General features: G+C 34.6%; 1 protein-coding gene across 4 annotated transcripts in view; it reads left to right on the top strand.

Moving 5' to 3' along the window:
- Positions 1–9882, top strand: part of DCUN1D5 (defective in cullin neddylation 1 domain containing 5) — a 37031-nt gene extending 27149 nt beyond the window's left edge. For all 4 annotated transcript variants that reach the window (XM_079787155.1, XM_079787154.1, XM_079787153.1 and 1 more), the window contains 4 exons: positions 5876–5984; positions 6075–6179; positions 8439–8541; positions 9686–9882. In XM_079787155.1, coding sequence (XP_079643281.1) covers positions 5876–5984; positions 6075–6179; positions 8439–8541; positions 9686–9741 — 373 coding nt within the window. In that variant the 3' untranslated portion in view covers positions 9742–9882. The remainder of the gene's footprint in view (positions 1–5875; positions 5985–6074; positions 6180–8438; positions 8542–9685) is intronic.
- Positions 9883–14984: the final 5102 nt, after the last annotated feature.

Raw genomic sequence — 14984 nt, 5'->3', positions numbered from 1 at the left:
CTTCTGTCCACATGGGGCAGCCATCTTGTGTGTTGGAGTGACAGTCAATTTGCATATTACTCTTTTATTAGATAGGAAAGATGATTACTACAATAAGTTAACATCCATCATTCTATATAATAAAAACTTAATATGCTGTGTCTGGTCAGCCATTCAACCAATCAAAGCATAATATGCTAATGATATGCTAAGCCCGCTCAACCACTCGCTATGACGTGCACTGAACACCAGAGGGCAGATGCTCTGACGGATAGATTAGCTTGCTGCTGAGGTCAGGCCTATTGGGACTGAATGAGATGGGCCGGGCACACCCTGGAGCCCTCCCCAGCTGGCCAACCTCCTGCATCCCTCCCCAGCCCCGATGATGCACCGGTGGGGTCTCTCGGCCTGGCCTGCACCCTCTTGCAATCCGGGACATCTCAGGGGATGTTGGAAAGCCGGTTTCGACCACACTGGTTCATGAATTTGTGCACCAGGCCTCTAGTCATACATAATTACATAGGTTTTTCTCTTGTGATAATTTCTTTTTTTTTTTAATACTCTCTTTGTCTGGTTTTGATGTCAAGGTAATACTGGCTTTATTGGCTCAGTAGTTATAGCATTGGCCCATGGATTGAAGAGTCTCAGGTTTGATTTTGGTCAAGGGCATGTACCTCAGTTACAGGCTCAATCTGTTCCCTGCCCCAGCTGGGGTGGGTGTGAGGCAATCAATCGATGTGTCTCTCTCACATTGATTTCTTTTTTAGAAGTTTTAAAAATTTGAATTAAATTTCTTTAGTAATTATAGTGCTACTCAAATTATTTATTTCATATTGTGTATGTTGTGATAGTTTTGTTTATTAAGGAATTGATCCATTTCATCTATGTTGTCAGATGTGTATTCTTTTGATATCTGCAAGTCTATAATGATACTCTTTGTTTCATTCATGTTGATAATTTTTGTCCTTTCCTTTTTTCTTTGTCATTCTTGCTAGATAATATTAATCTTTTCCAAAAAACTCAATTCTTTGTTTCATTGATTTTTGTCTCTTGTTTTTCTGTTTCAATTTCATCAAGTTATGCTCTTAATTATTTACTTTCTCCTGCTTGCTCTAGGTTTATTTTGCTCTTCTTTTTTTAGGTTCTAAATTGGCAGCTAATTATTAGTTGAGACTTTTTCTCTTTTCTAATGTCTGCATTTGGTACTATAAATATTCCTCTCAGCACTGCTTTGTGTCTCACAAAATTTGATGTTTCGTGTTTTCGCTTTCATTCACTTTAACATATTTTTTGGTTTTCATTGAGACATGCTGTCATTTTGGATTATTTGGAACTTTGCTGTTTATTTTCTAAGTGTTTAGAGATTTTGCTCTTATCTTTGTTATTTCTAGTTTGATTTCATTGTGGTCAGAGAATATATTCTGTATGATTCAATTCTTTCCTGTCTGTTTATGTTTGCTTTATGTCTCAGTATATGATCTGTCTTGGCTTATGTTCTGGAACACTTGAAAAGAATATGTATTTTGTTGTCATTGAGTGAAGTGTTCTATTGTTGTCAATTAGATCCTATTGGTTGATGGTGTTGCTGAATTCTTTATGTTTGCTGATGTTCTGTCAGTTGCTGCGAGAGGGGTATTGAAATCTCTAATTACAACTATGGATTTATTTCTCCTTTCAATTCTAAAAGTTTAAGTTTCATATATTTTGCAACTCTTGTTTGGTGCATACACATTTAAGATTGTTATGTCTTGACAGGTTAACCCTTTTTATTTATCTTCTAAAAATTTTTAATTGAGTTTTTGAGAGAGAAGTATCAATGGGCCTCCTCCCGCACATGCCCTGACTAGAATCATACCCACCACTTCTTGGGTGTACTGGACAACACTCCATCAGCTGAGCCACATTGGCCAGGACTTAACCTTTTTTAAATCATTATGTAATGTTCCACTTTGTTCTGATAATTTGTTGTTCTGAACTCTACATTAGTTGGTATTAATATAGTCACTCCTTTTTATTATTTTCACAATGTCATTTTCTTTTTTTTTTTTTAATCCTCACCCACAGATATTTTTTTCCATTGATCTTCAGAGAGAGAGAGAGAGAGTGGAAAGGAGGAAGGAGGGGGAGAGAGAGAGAGGGAGAAAGAGAGAAACATCAATATGAGAGAGACACATTAACTGGTTGCCTCCCACATGGGCCTCAACCAGGGATGAGGATCAAACCTGCAACCGAGGTATGTGCCCTTGACTGGGAATAAATCCCGAGACCCTTTGGTCCAAGGGCCAATGCTCTTCAACCATTGAGAAAAACCAGCCAGGGCTCATTTTCCATTCTTTTACTTTCAATCTGCCTATGTTGTTACATATATATTTTTTTAAAATATACTTTATTGATTTTTTACAGAGAGGAAGGGAGACAGATAGAGAGTTAGAAACATCAATCAGCTGCCTCCTGCACGCCCCCCACTGGCGATGTGCCCATAACCAAGGTACATGCCCTTGACCGGAATCGAACCTGGGACCTTTCAGTCCACAGGCTGACGCTCTATCCACTGAGCCAAACCGGTTTCGGCCTATGTTGTTATATTTGAAGTCAGTTTCTTTTTTCTAGATAGCATATAGTTGGGTCTTTGTGTGTGTGTGTGTGTGTTTTAATGCATTCTGTCCATCTCTGTCTTCTAATTTTAATATTTAGGCTACTTACATTTAATGTAAAGGGCTTAAGTCTGTCCTGTATTTTACAATTTAAAAATTACCACTTGCTTCTTTTTTACATATTTTTTTCTTTAGACTTTATATTTCTTTGCTGAGGCTATTTTCAGTTGTCTTATTATGTTCACAATTGATTATTGAAGCATTTTTATTGAAACCTGGAAATTTTGACTATTATACTCATGAAACTCTGGATCTTATTTAAACTCTCGATTTTAGCTAGCTTCCTTTAACACACTTCGCAGAAGTGGGGACCACTGCCTCATTACTTCCAGGTACAGATAGAAATTGAAGTTTCCAACTCTTGCTCCATTGACATCTGAGAAGGAAGGTCCTCATTAGTGTTGGCAGACATGAGAGTTCCAGGTCACCACTAGGGCTTCACTGATACCTTCTTGTACCCCACAAAGTCCCCAGTAACACTACTAGGGCGGTGGCCTTGCTCCTGCAGTGATGGTGAAAGCCCTGACTCTATGACCCAAGGGCAGGGGAGGATTGGCTGCTCCTTACTACCTGGCAGGAGTAGAAGTTCATGTTCCCCATGTGGTTTCCATTGGCACTGCAGGAGTTGAGAGGACGGCATCCTTGTATACTGGTGAGAGTGGACCATTCAGTCTTTGCTGGCATTGGTGGAGCTTGAGCCATACTTTACTATGATGTTTGACTGAAAAATAATGTGTTGGTTTTGTGGGGGGTTTTCCCTAAAAGGTTTTTGCCTTGCTAGGCTCCTTTTTGTTTGGCTAGAGGGAAAGCTGCTGTGTTTTTTGTTTTTTGTTTTTTATTTGTTGCTTTTTGTCTGCCCATTGGTTTGCTGACTTTAGTTCCAAGTCTGGGAACATGAGGCAGAAAGAGAACTCACTATTGTAGTGTTCCTCAAAAACCTTCTTATGCTTTTTTTTATATATAATATCTGTTACTTTTAGTTAAATTTGTAGGATAGATAAAGAAAAGCACATTTATTTCACCTTGCTTGAAGCAGAAGTTATTTCTTTTATCTATTTTTTTTTTTTAAGCAAAACCTTATGCTTCCCTTTCCCCTCTCCTCCCAACCTCTCAATCCCATTCTAGTTAGTTCTTCTTTTCTCAGTCCCCTTTTAGGACCAAACTCTTTGAAATTATTTGTCTATACTTACTTTCTCCAGTTCTTCTCTTATTCTCTCTTAAACCTATTCTAATAAGACTTTTATTCCACTCTTCTGAAATCACTTAGCAAGGTGTCATTTGCAAATGAATAATCAAAGCAATGATACTTATCAAAACTGTGGCTGAAGCTAAATTTATACTTAGAGGGAAATCTATAGCCTTAAGAGAGAGAAGGCCTGAAACCAAATGAGCTCATATCTAATTTAAGAATTTAGACAAAGAACCCAAAGAAAGAAGCAAAAAGAGATGAGAAGATGTTCAGACATTAGTAAAATAAAAAGCAACAATAAAATTGAGAGAATTAACAAATTCTTGCAAGATGGTCAGGAAAATCAAAGAGAAGGCAAAACTATATATATTATATATTAAAAATTTTTGTAAATGATTTTAATTGACATATTTAAATAAAATTGTGCGAAATAAACAAGTTATCATAAAAATATATAAATGGCTAAAAGTGATTGAAAAAGAAGTAGGAAATCTGAATGGTCCTATAACCATTAAAATGCTGATTTAGTGGTTAAAAGTCCTTTCTTCCTTCAGTGAAAAGGCCCAGGTTGTTTTTCACCTGAGTTTGAACAAATGCTGTTTCCAGTGTTCAATAAACTTTTTCAGAAAACAGAAATAAAAGATAATAATACTCATTTTATTTTCTGAGGCTTAAGTTATAAGCTTGTTATTAAAACTATCAAGGAGAATGTGATAAAAGGAAATTTGTAAGCCAATCTCACTTAGGAACATAGCAAAAAAAAAAAAATAGCAATGTACTAAGTGGTAACACGATCAACTTTGGCTTATTCTAGGAATGCAAAATTTAAGCAACACACAGGTTTATTTAAAATATATATATCTTACAGAATTATAAGTTACCATATCACATTATTGATTTACTGTAGTGAAAGTCTCAGTTAAATATGAGAATGCTACGTGTCTATCCTATATGATGAGTACTAAAATTTCAGTTTTGAGTGGAATAACTGTGGGTCACAATAGATGGCACAACTAGTTTGTTTGAAGGAAGGCAGGTCTCTCAGATATGGCAAAATGTGAGTGGGGTTTTGATGAATAATATTTAGTGAAAATGTTGGAATGATATTTCAAGTAGAGGGAAATAATGTGTACTGAAGCATAGTTGTGGCATTTGGGAATGATAAGTGAAATATATCTAGAGCACAATACAGATATTGGGACCTGCCAGGAGATGTAACAGGAAATTTGGGCCAATTGTGAAAGGCTTTGTCTCCTTGTTTCTTGCAAAATAGTGGGATATATCAACCCAGCAAAAATCAAAGTCAATAAAGATTTTTGAGCATTCAAAAAATTTATTTAGCTTCTTATATTTAATATTATTTTTAGAAATAACTTTTTGCATCTTTTGCATATATATATGTACTGCATTTGATGTTCATTTGTTATCAAAACAAATTAACATTTGTTATGTACTGCAGGTGCTGCCACTGATGTTCCTCAATTTTTTGTTGACTAAAGTTTTAGGAATCTAAATTTATGACTGAACCACTAACATAATGTATTAATTTCCTCAGTGTAATGTCTTCAACTTTTGAAACCACTCATGGCTAATCTCTCACCAAGTGGTGCCTAAGAACTTTCCAGTGAAATATGTGACAGAGGCCTGATTAATTTCATTTGTTCTGCCATTTGCTAACTTTATGTGGTAAAAGCACATTTTAATACTCTCTAAGAGACAATTGTAATTTTATTGAGTTTGTTTTTTTTAAAGAAATGTTACTTGAATTGAACTGTTATTGGTGTCCAGGTGTGTGTGTGTGTGTGTGTGTGTGTGTGTGTGTGTGCGCGCGCGCATGCGTATGTGTTTTCTTATTGCATTGGTAGATACAAGGCAACAGGGTTGTTTGTTTGCTATAATAAATTTTGAATCAGAGAATTGTAAACCTAAATTAATAACTACATATTGTATTGCTCTTACTTTTTTTCTTAATGCATTCTTTTAGACTTTCTAAAGGTGCTTTTTAATTTACTTTTCTTTATTACATAATCTGTTTGATTTTTTTAAATTTAAGGTGTGACTGCACAGAAAAATTACAGAACAAATTTGACTTTTTGCGCTCACAGTTGAATGATATTTCTTCGTTTAAGAATATCTACAGATATGCCTTTGATTTTGCAAGGGTAAGTACAATATCCATGTTTTGTAATTTTAATATTTTTTTCAATCTTGACGCCACACTTAGGAAAAATATTTTTACTTATATATTTTAGGATAAAGATCAGAGAAGTCTTGACATTGATACTGCTAAATCTATGTTAGCTCTTCTGCTTGGGAGGACATGGCCACTGTTTTCAGTATTTTACCAGTACCTAGAGGTATGTATGTTTTTTTTATTTTTAAAATATTATTTTAAAATTTAATCTGATTGAAAAACATACCTTTAATTGGGGAAAAACAAATAGATTTTTAATATTATACTTTTAAAAATATCTGCTTTAGTAGAAAATTTGTTAAAATGTTTACATATTACTGTCATTTTTAGACCCAAGTTCATGTTCAGTAATATATTCTGTACATAGTTATTTTACTCCTACCCTCCATTAAAAACTAAACCTTTAAGAAATAATTTTATCGCAGTCTTCCGACAAAATAGTTTCTTGGGCTTTTGGCAGGAGAAAATTGATATTAGTGCATAAATCTCAAGCTTCTAAATCAGGTTTCTTTCTGTTCCAGGGTCTTAGGCTGAAATCCACATAAGAACCAAGTATAGTAATATAACTTTTTACTTAGGCTCAATTTAAAAAATTCAAATAAAGCTTTTAATATTTGATGTCCATAAATATGAGAGTGGCTATAATGGTGTACTGAAATGTGCTGATTACTAAAAATGTATGCTAAATTTATGAAGAAAGTATTCTATTAGAAGGTTTATCATAGCACCTATGATAGGCAGTGGTTTTAAGAAGATACTAATTATTTTTTTCATTGCTTTCTTTGCTTTTCTGTTTTTGTGCCTTTGCAATTTCAGTGTTTTTTTAATGTGGTTCTCGCCATTCCTTGAAATATAGATCCTTCTGCTTTTGCTTTGAAAGTAATTTCTCAAAAAGCTAATTGTTTATCATAGCAAGTTCCCCAAAGTAGTTTTGTTTAAAACTTGTTTTAAACAATGGTATAAAAAGGCCTTATATGAATCGGTTTTGTACATACTTAAAATCTTTAAGCTTAATAAAGTTGATGTTTTTGATGGATGTTATCAATCTTACTCCTGTCAGTAGTTTTGGCAAAAATAAAAATAACTGAATATAAGAATACTCACCTATAAAGGGAACTGAAAGAACTAAATATTTTCAAACACTTGTTATCCAGTGGAGGGTGCTTCCCATACTATCTTTTTAAATCTATCTATCTATCTATCTATCTATCTATCTATCTATCTATCTATTTATTTTTAATTTGAGAGAAAAAGAGAGAGAAACATTGATCCATTGTCTCTGAACAGACACTCACCAGGGATGGAACCCACAACCCAGGCATGTGCCCTGACTGGGAATCAAACCCACCACCTTTTGGTATATGGGATGATGCTCCAATCAATTGAGCCACACCGGCTAGGGCTCTTTTATAATCTTTGTTATACCATTTTGAATTACATTTTATCCCCATTAACAAATAAGGAGGTGGCTTCTAAGATACATAACTTTCTAAGGTCACTTATAAATGGCAGAAATGAGATTTGAACCCATGCCTTTCCACTGCCTCCAAAGATGCCAACTTCAGAATGTGGCTTAACAGTAAATCTCATGCAAAGAAATGAGTTACTGGGAAAAGCCACACAAGGGAACTTACTGGTTGTAGAAAAGGTTGTATATCTTGATCTTATTTGTGGTTACACAAGTATATGCATAGATAAAAATTAGTACCCTGATGTGCTTATATTCTTCAAAATGAAAGAAAAATAAGGAAAAAGTAAGTTGGTGATCTCTCTTTTTTTTTTTTGTAAATTCTCACCCAAGCATATTTTTTCCATTGATTTTTAGAGAGGGAGGGAGGGAGGGAAGGAAGGAAGAATGAAGGGAAGGAGAGAGAGAGAAAAAAAAACATCGAAGTGAGAGGGATACATCAATTGGCTACCTCCTGCACATGCCTGACCGGGGCCAGGGATCAAACCTGCAACCCAGGTACGTGCCCTTGACTGGAAATGGAACCTGTAACCCTGTGGTGCTCAGGCTGATGCCCTAACCACTTAGCACAGTGGTCGGCAAACTGCGGCTCGCGAGCCACATGCGGCTCTTTGGCCCCTTGAGTGTGGCTCTTCCACAAAATACCATGGCCTGGGCGAGTCTATTTTGAAGAAGTGGCGTTAGAAGAAGTTTAAGTTTAAAAATTTTGGCTCTCAAAAGAAATTTCAGTCGTTGTACTGTTGATATTTGGCTCTGTTGACTAATGAGTTTGCTGACCACTGACTTAGCAACACAAGCCAGGGCCCTGAGGATTTAAAAACACAATTTTAAAGAACACAATAAATGTTTTAGAAAAACCAAATTACAAAAGATATTATAACTAGATTTATTGACGTCAAGCCCTAATAAATAATGCATGTTCTATAATCCAAATATTTATATTATTTTCTTCAGCAATCAAAGTATCGTGTTATGAATAAAGATCAGTGGTACAATGTATTAGAATTCAGCAGAACAGTCCATACTGATCTTAGTAACTACGATGAAGATGGTGCTTGTAAGTATAATGTTTTCCTGTGAAAATAAAATTTTTAAACTACTAAATGAGAATATGCATTTATGTAGCATTATCATAAATGATTTTAACTTCGTAGCAGTAATTTTTAGTATTTAATCATGTGGGAGGAGGCATTTGTAGAAGGTAGGCAGAGAGCTTAGATTGAGCAGTATTATAAAATCTATACTGATAAATGAAATATTTTTAATTTCTTAGTAACAGCATTATAAAGCTTAATTTAAATTATAATTTTTGTATCTAGAAGCTAAAATTCTGCTTCATTTCTGCCTTTCTTGGCATTTTTCTATGGAAGAAAAGTACAATCATGATTTTAAAAGCTAGGAAAGCAAAACATCAGCTATAATAGAAAAAGCTCTTATGATATTTACTTGAGCTTTGCCAACAACTAGGGTGCTTTCCAGTTGCCATTCATGATTGTGTTTATTTGCTATTTATCTTATAATCTTTGAAAAGCAAGAGAAAAATAGAGACTACCATAGGGTTGTGCATTTTCAGAAAAAGAGGGCAATCATGTTCCTTTGTGGCAGTGAGTTTTCCTACATTTAATAAAGTAAACACTGAGCTCGTTTCCATTGCCTCTCTGGTTGGCTTCTGAATGTAAATGAGTTTGAACCCCCTGTATTATAAAAATGTCTTTTTAGAATAGTTCTTAGATCGGGTGTTTATTAGGCACTTACTCTGTGTGCAGATTTATACTAGGTCCTGTTACTGGAACCATATAAGTCTGTAGTATGGCTACCCCTTCAACAAGCTCACATACTTCTTGCTGAGGTAGCATAGAAATAATGCATTTAACACTTCTCAGATTTTTAAATAATTAAGTGGCAAATTCTATGAGCAGTTGGAAAAAAGGCAAGGTTAACACTGATTTAGTTATTATAGAGTTCGTGAAACACAATCCTTGAGAAGGAAGTGCTACAGATACCAATTGTGAAAAAAGTCACTTATGTAAAAAAAGAAAAAGCTAAGGCAGCACTATTAAGTAGAAGAGGGAGGTTGGAAGCAAAACACTTGAAAAAGGGAAGGATCAGTTCCTTGTTATCACAGAGCTCATGGGGAGTTGTTTTATAGTTAGAGAGATGAGTTCACTGAATTCTAACAAAAATTGTTTCTTTATTTCTAGGGCCCGTTCTTCTTGATGAATTTGTTGAGTGGCAAAAAGTCCATCAAATATCATAGCAAGAACTATTGTGAAGAAACCGCAAACCTTTTGATTCCTACATGCATACAAGCTAATGAGCTGAGGAAAAAAACTCCAAGGGTGCATTTTTATTCATATGAAAGACTTCTCATAGTACTTTTCTTTTCTTTCTTTTTTTTTTAAGGAAGTTTTCTTGTTACATGTGATGGGCCTTTGTGCCCCACCTCTTCTGAGACTGACATTGGATTTTTTGTCTTGAGTTATGTTGATAACTTTTATTTCAGAACAATAAAGATTCAGATTTGTGATAAAGGCCTTAAAGTGAAGATGTCCCTTGAGTGTCAGAGTGGTATTTATTTTTGTAAATTTTAATTCTTGAATTTTAGAGGTTCTATTCACCATGAATTTGTGGAATTATAAAGATTTTAAATAACCTTAATATTTGGCGATGTAATCTGATGGTACGGCTTAATGTATTCATCTCTGCACAATTAAGAAGAATATTTATTGGCCTTGACTTCTGGGATAATGATTTTCTGATGCAGCTAATACTTTTTTGGATATTGGAAGTGTTCCAACTTTCAGCTCTGGTTTTCTGTGAAAGCTGCCATGGTCCTATGCACATACTTTATCTGAAAAGTTTGGAATTGAAGATGTCCAGTTATTTTCCATTAGCTAGTATTGTCAATAAGCGTATCAGCATTGCCTGTCTATTCTTACTGTGAATTTTAAGTTTTCTGTATTCTGTCAGTTTAAAAGTACCATTTATATTTGAAAGAGCAAGGCTCATATATTAATGGTCTCAGAATCAGACAAATGAGATAGCCTTATGAGAGAATTAAGATCAATATTGAAGTTTTATCATCATCATTATTGTTGCTATTAATGGCATATGTATGATCTCTTTAACTGTCATTTTGTGTTATTGGGAGTTGTATTGAGGGCCCTTTTTGTTTCTCTTAAAGAGAACCGTAGCTCTGATGTTGTAGATTTAATTAAGACTTATATAGGAAAAGAAGATAACAGAGTAAGGAATTATGAGAGAACATAATTGTGCACAACTCAATTGTGATTCCATTTACATTAGTACAGTCACAGTATTGCTAATAATCACAGTTTTCTGACTGTTGGCAATAAAGTATCTTGACGAAAGGACAGTCTTTTCTAATTCACATAAAAGGCATTGTTTTGTGCTAGTAGCAGAACAGAGGTACATTCCATTTCAAACTATCCCAATATCTCGTTGATATGAAAATTGTTCACATTCACAGTTCAGTCACAACTTACAATAACATTTCTAGTTTCTTTGTATGAGTGGAGAGAAGTAAACTATTTTTTCATAAGGCCATTTCTATTGGGATTTAAGCTGAAGGTTTATTTTTGGTGGTGAATTTATTTAATGAGTGATTTTTAGTATTGATTACTTAAGGGAAAATAATAGCATTTTAAAGATTTTTATGGTTGGTTTGTGTTTTCGTTAATAAGCTGGGAGAAACTAATTGCTGTTTTACTTGCCTTAATGAAATTACTTTGTCAAACACTGATGTAATAGTGGAAAACAATTAAAAAAAAAACCCATTGATTTTTATTTTATTTTTTTAGAGAGAGAGAGGAAGGGAAAGAGAAAGTGAAACACTGATATGAGAGTGAAACATCAATCAGCTGCCTCCTGCACACCCCCTACCCAGGATTGAGGCTGCAACTTTGTCATGTGCCCTGGCCAGGAATAGAACTGGCAACCTTTTGGTACATGGGATGTACCATGTACCAAATCGACTGAGCCATACCGGCCAGGGCTGGAAAACAATTTTTTTAAGTATTAGAATCACGCACTAGAACTGAGTATACCGACAGTGTAACGATTTAATGTAAGTGATACTTTAATATCAGGTTTATAATAAGTAAATAATTTAGATTGTTAGACATTTGAGACTTTATAATTTGACTCTTATCTCCAAGGAACAATTGCTGAACTTGAAGAATATTGCCCATTTTTGCTGAGTTCCAAAATATATAATTTAAGTGAAATCATACAAGTTGTCATTTTATAGCCTGAACTAATGGTAATGTCTTTGTCATCTTCACTCTTTGAGTAAAGAAACACTTAAAACTTATAGATGACCTTTAAAAAAGTACATATATATGAAACTGTTTACTTTGCTAACTTATCCAAAGATACCTTTAAGACTTTTTGAATCTGGAAACTAAAATGAAACTTTGTTCCCTTAAGTCAGGAGACTAATCCTACCCACGCCATGCCTGCTTTACTCTGCTCCTTCTAAGTTCTCTTACCTCCTTAGAGTCATAACATTACTTACTTTGGAGGCAAATTTATTCTGCCTCATGTATCAGTCAGGCTGTGGGCTGTCCCTTCTTGTCTTCGCTTTCTTAATTTACATTTGAACAGCATTTGATCTATTAGGAAATCCGAGGACAGTGTTAAGGAACCTGCATTATATAAAAGAGTCTAAATTTGGTTCTTTAATTAGTTAGCTTTAAGTGCCTTCCCAGAAATCCTCTTGTAAAATTTTTAGGATTATTTCCTGTGTATGGGATGAAATACTCAATGGTGCTTATATTGGAAACGACTTGCTTCTTATAGAATAGCATTTAAATGTAATAATACTACTTGAAGAAAGTAGAACCAGGTGTTGATGCTCAACTGTGAGGATGGAGAAATTGTTGCAAGGAATACAGGTAACATAGTGTTAATGTCCTGAATCGGACATTAAAAAATGGTGTATTGTGTGCTGACCTGTCTGTGTTACAATGTTTGTCTTTTATTGTCTAATGATTTCTTGTTTTTTAAATGCTGTCAGTAAAATTCTTGATAAAACATTTTTGACAGTAGCAGTATTTTTGTGTATAATGTACAGATAGAGTTTATCAATTTGGGTTTTATTCTGAAGTACTCTGGACTAGTGTTTCTTAAACTGAAATTTGAGGGTCTTCCATGGGATGTTAGATTGACTCAGAGGATTATTTCTCTTAAGCACAAATGCCTTTTCATCTAGTAAACCAAAAATTTATCTTTAACAATATTTGCCATCAATTTGTGTGGTGAGGGGAGGAAGAAAGTAGAATTTAAAGGTAACTAGAGTTCTTAAAGCATACAAATTATATAGCACTAGAGGCCCGATGCAAGATATTTCTGCAAGAGTAGGCCTTCCCCCAGCTGCCAGCACCAGCTTCCTTCTGGACCTGGGACCTGGGCTTCCCTCGCAGCCCCAGCTTCGTCTGGAAGGACGTCCAGAAGGATGTCTGGTCTAATTAGCATATTATGCTTTTATTATTACAGATAGCTTGGATTCAGAACATGAAGTGTATTAGCAATAAAATATTTAGTTTGAAATATGAATTTCTTCAACAGAACATGTTCTTTCTGCCTAATGTAAAATTATGAAAGGATTTATAGGAATTATGTGCTCAGCTTGAGAAGGAAGTAGAATGTTCACTTAATCTTACTTAGTCTTATAGAAGTGTACTTAAAACTCTTGTGACAATTCATAGTCTGATAAAGTTTTTGGGGGGCTTTTAAAGCTCTTATAGGCTAAAATTTTATAGCACACCATGGGCTTACCAAATGTCTAAAGCATCATATAAATTGGGAACATTTTAATGATTTAAGTGCATTTTGTTAAACTTAAAAGAAAGGCAAAATAATATCCCAATCTTATTTCTATAGCAGAATTCTTATTCTTAAAGAGAACTTCTCCCGGCTTGAGGAAGTGTTACTTCTTGAGTGATACTGGGAATTATTACAAGGAGACATTTTCAAGAAGGATTCATTTTCTCTTCAGGAGAAAAGATAAATAATAGCAAAATATTGATTTCCTCTATAGAAAAGGCTACTCTGAATTATTAAATATTCTAGATCATATAATTTTTTAAATGAATGTAGTTTTATTACTTTATAAATATTTGGTAACTACCAGACAAAAACGATTGCTTAAGATGTTCTTTTTGGTTAACAAGACCTAGTTACCTCTGAATAGTACTGTGGAAACCAAAAAGGCAGTCTAACTTGTATAGTAAATTTATATAGATTATAGATTGTAGAACGGTGAATTTCTGCCCAAGCCTTAGGTGAATTATCACTAAATCACTCATTAATTGTTCTAGTGAACTTTTCTACTAGAGCAAATCCTTAAGTTTTTAAAGCACAATTTATCTTTTACACACACACATATGTATACATTTTTCTTGATTTCAGAGAGGAAGGGAAAGGGGTGAGAGAGAAACATCAACGATGAGAGAGAAACATTGATTGGCTGCCTCCAGCCAGCCCCTGCACTGTGGATGGAACCCAGAAACCCAAGCATGTGTTCTGATAGGTGGTCGCTCAACCACTGTGCTCCAAATGCCAATAATAATAAAAACCATACATTTGCTATTCCCACCTTATAATCTTTTGTATCCTATATAGATAGTGCTTCCTTTGTTCCTTTTCTAGTTGTTACTGGTTTGGCCTTTTTTTTTTTTTTTTTTCAAATGCAAGCCAAAGTCTATTTAGAAAGCCACAGGGGTAGAAGGGAGCCTGTGAAATAAGTGAACCAGCTGGGCTGCATGGACTCAGGAGACAAGTTGCAGAGGCCAAAGAAGGACCCTTGGAGCTCAAGGAAAAACAAAGGCAAAGAGAACATGCCTGGGAGAAGGAGACGAGGGGTAAAGGTGCAGACTGTGCTCAGAGACAGCACACAACCCCTTTTTTAGACTTTTGTGTAATTTGTTTACAATTTATTAGAACGTTTTATAATGTTAGAGTTTAATATGAATACAGAATCCTGTCTTACTATGCCATTATTACTGCAGTTTTGCTGTATTTTACGGAAATATGGTCATAAATGGTTGAGTTATAATAAAATAGTTTTATTAAACATTTCTTAGTTTTTTTTCCCAAAAAAACACTTCTTTCATTTTAAAGAAGTTTTATCCTTCTGCATTTTGGCTTTCGCAGCTTTAAAATATGAAAATTGTTCTATATACTTCATGAATTGTTTTAAGTATTAAGATAAAGTGGAACCCAGCTGGTGTGGCTCAATGGTTGTGCGTCCTGTGAACCAGGAGGTCACAGTCCAATTCTCAGGGCACATGCCTGGGTTGCAGGCTCAGTCCCCAGTTGAAGGTGTGCAGGAGACAGCTGATCAGTGATTCTCATCATTGATGTTTCTATCTCTCCCTCTCCCTTTCTGAAATCAATAAAAATATATTTTAAAAATAAAAGTTAAAGTGGACATTATGAAATATTCAATAACCATCTTATAATTGTTTTTAAAAGCTA

Source organism: Cnephaeus nilssonii, assembly GCF_951640355.1.
Source record: "Cnephaeus nilssonii genome assembly, chromosome: 13".
In the NCBI taxonomy this organism is placed as follows: domain Eukaryota; kingdom Metazoa; phylum Chordata; class Mammalia; order Chiroptera; family Vespertilionidae; genus Cnephaeus; species Cnephaeus nilssonii.
Note: the sequence above shows the minus strand (reverse complement) of the source record. Positions and strands in the feature narration are given on the sequence as shown.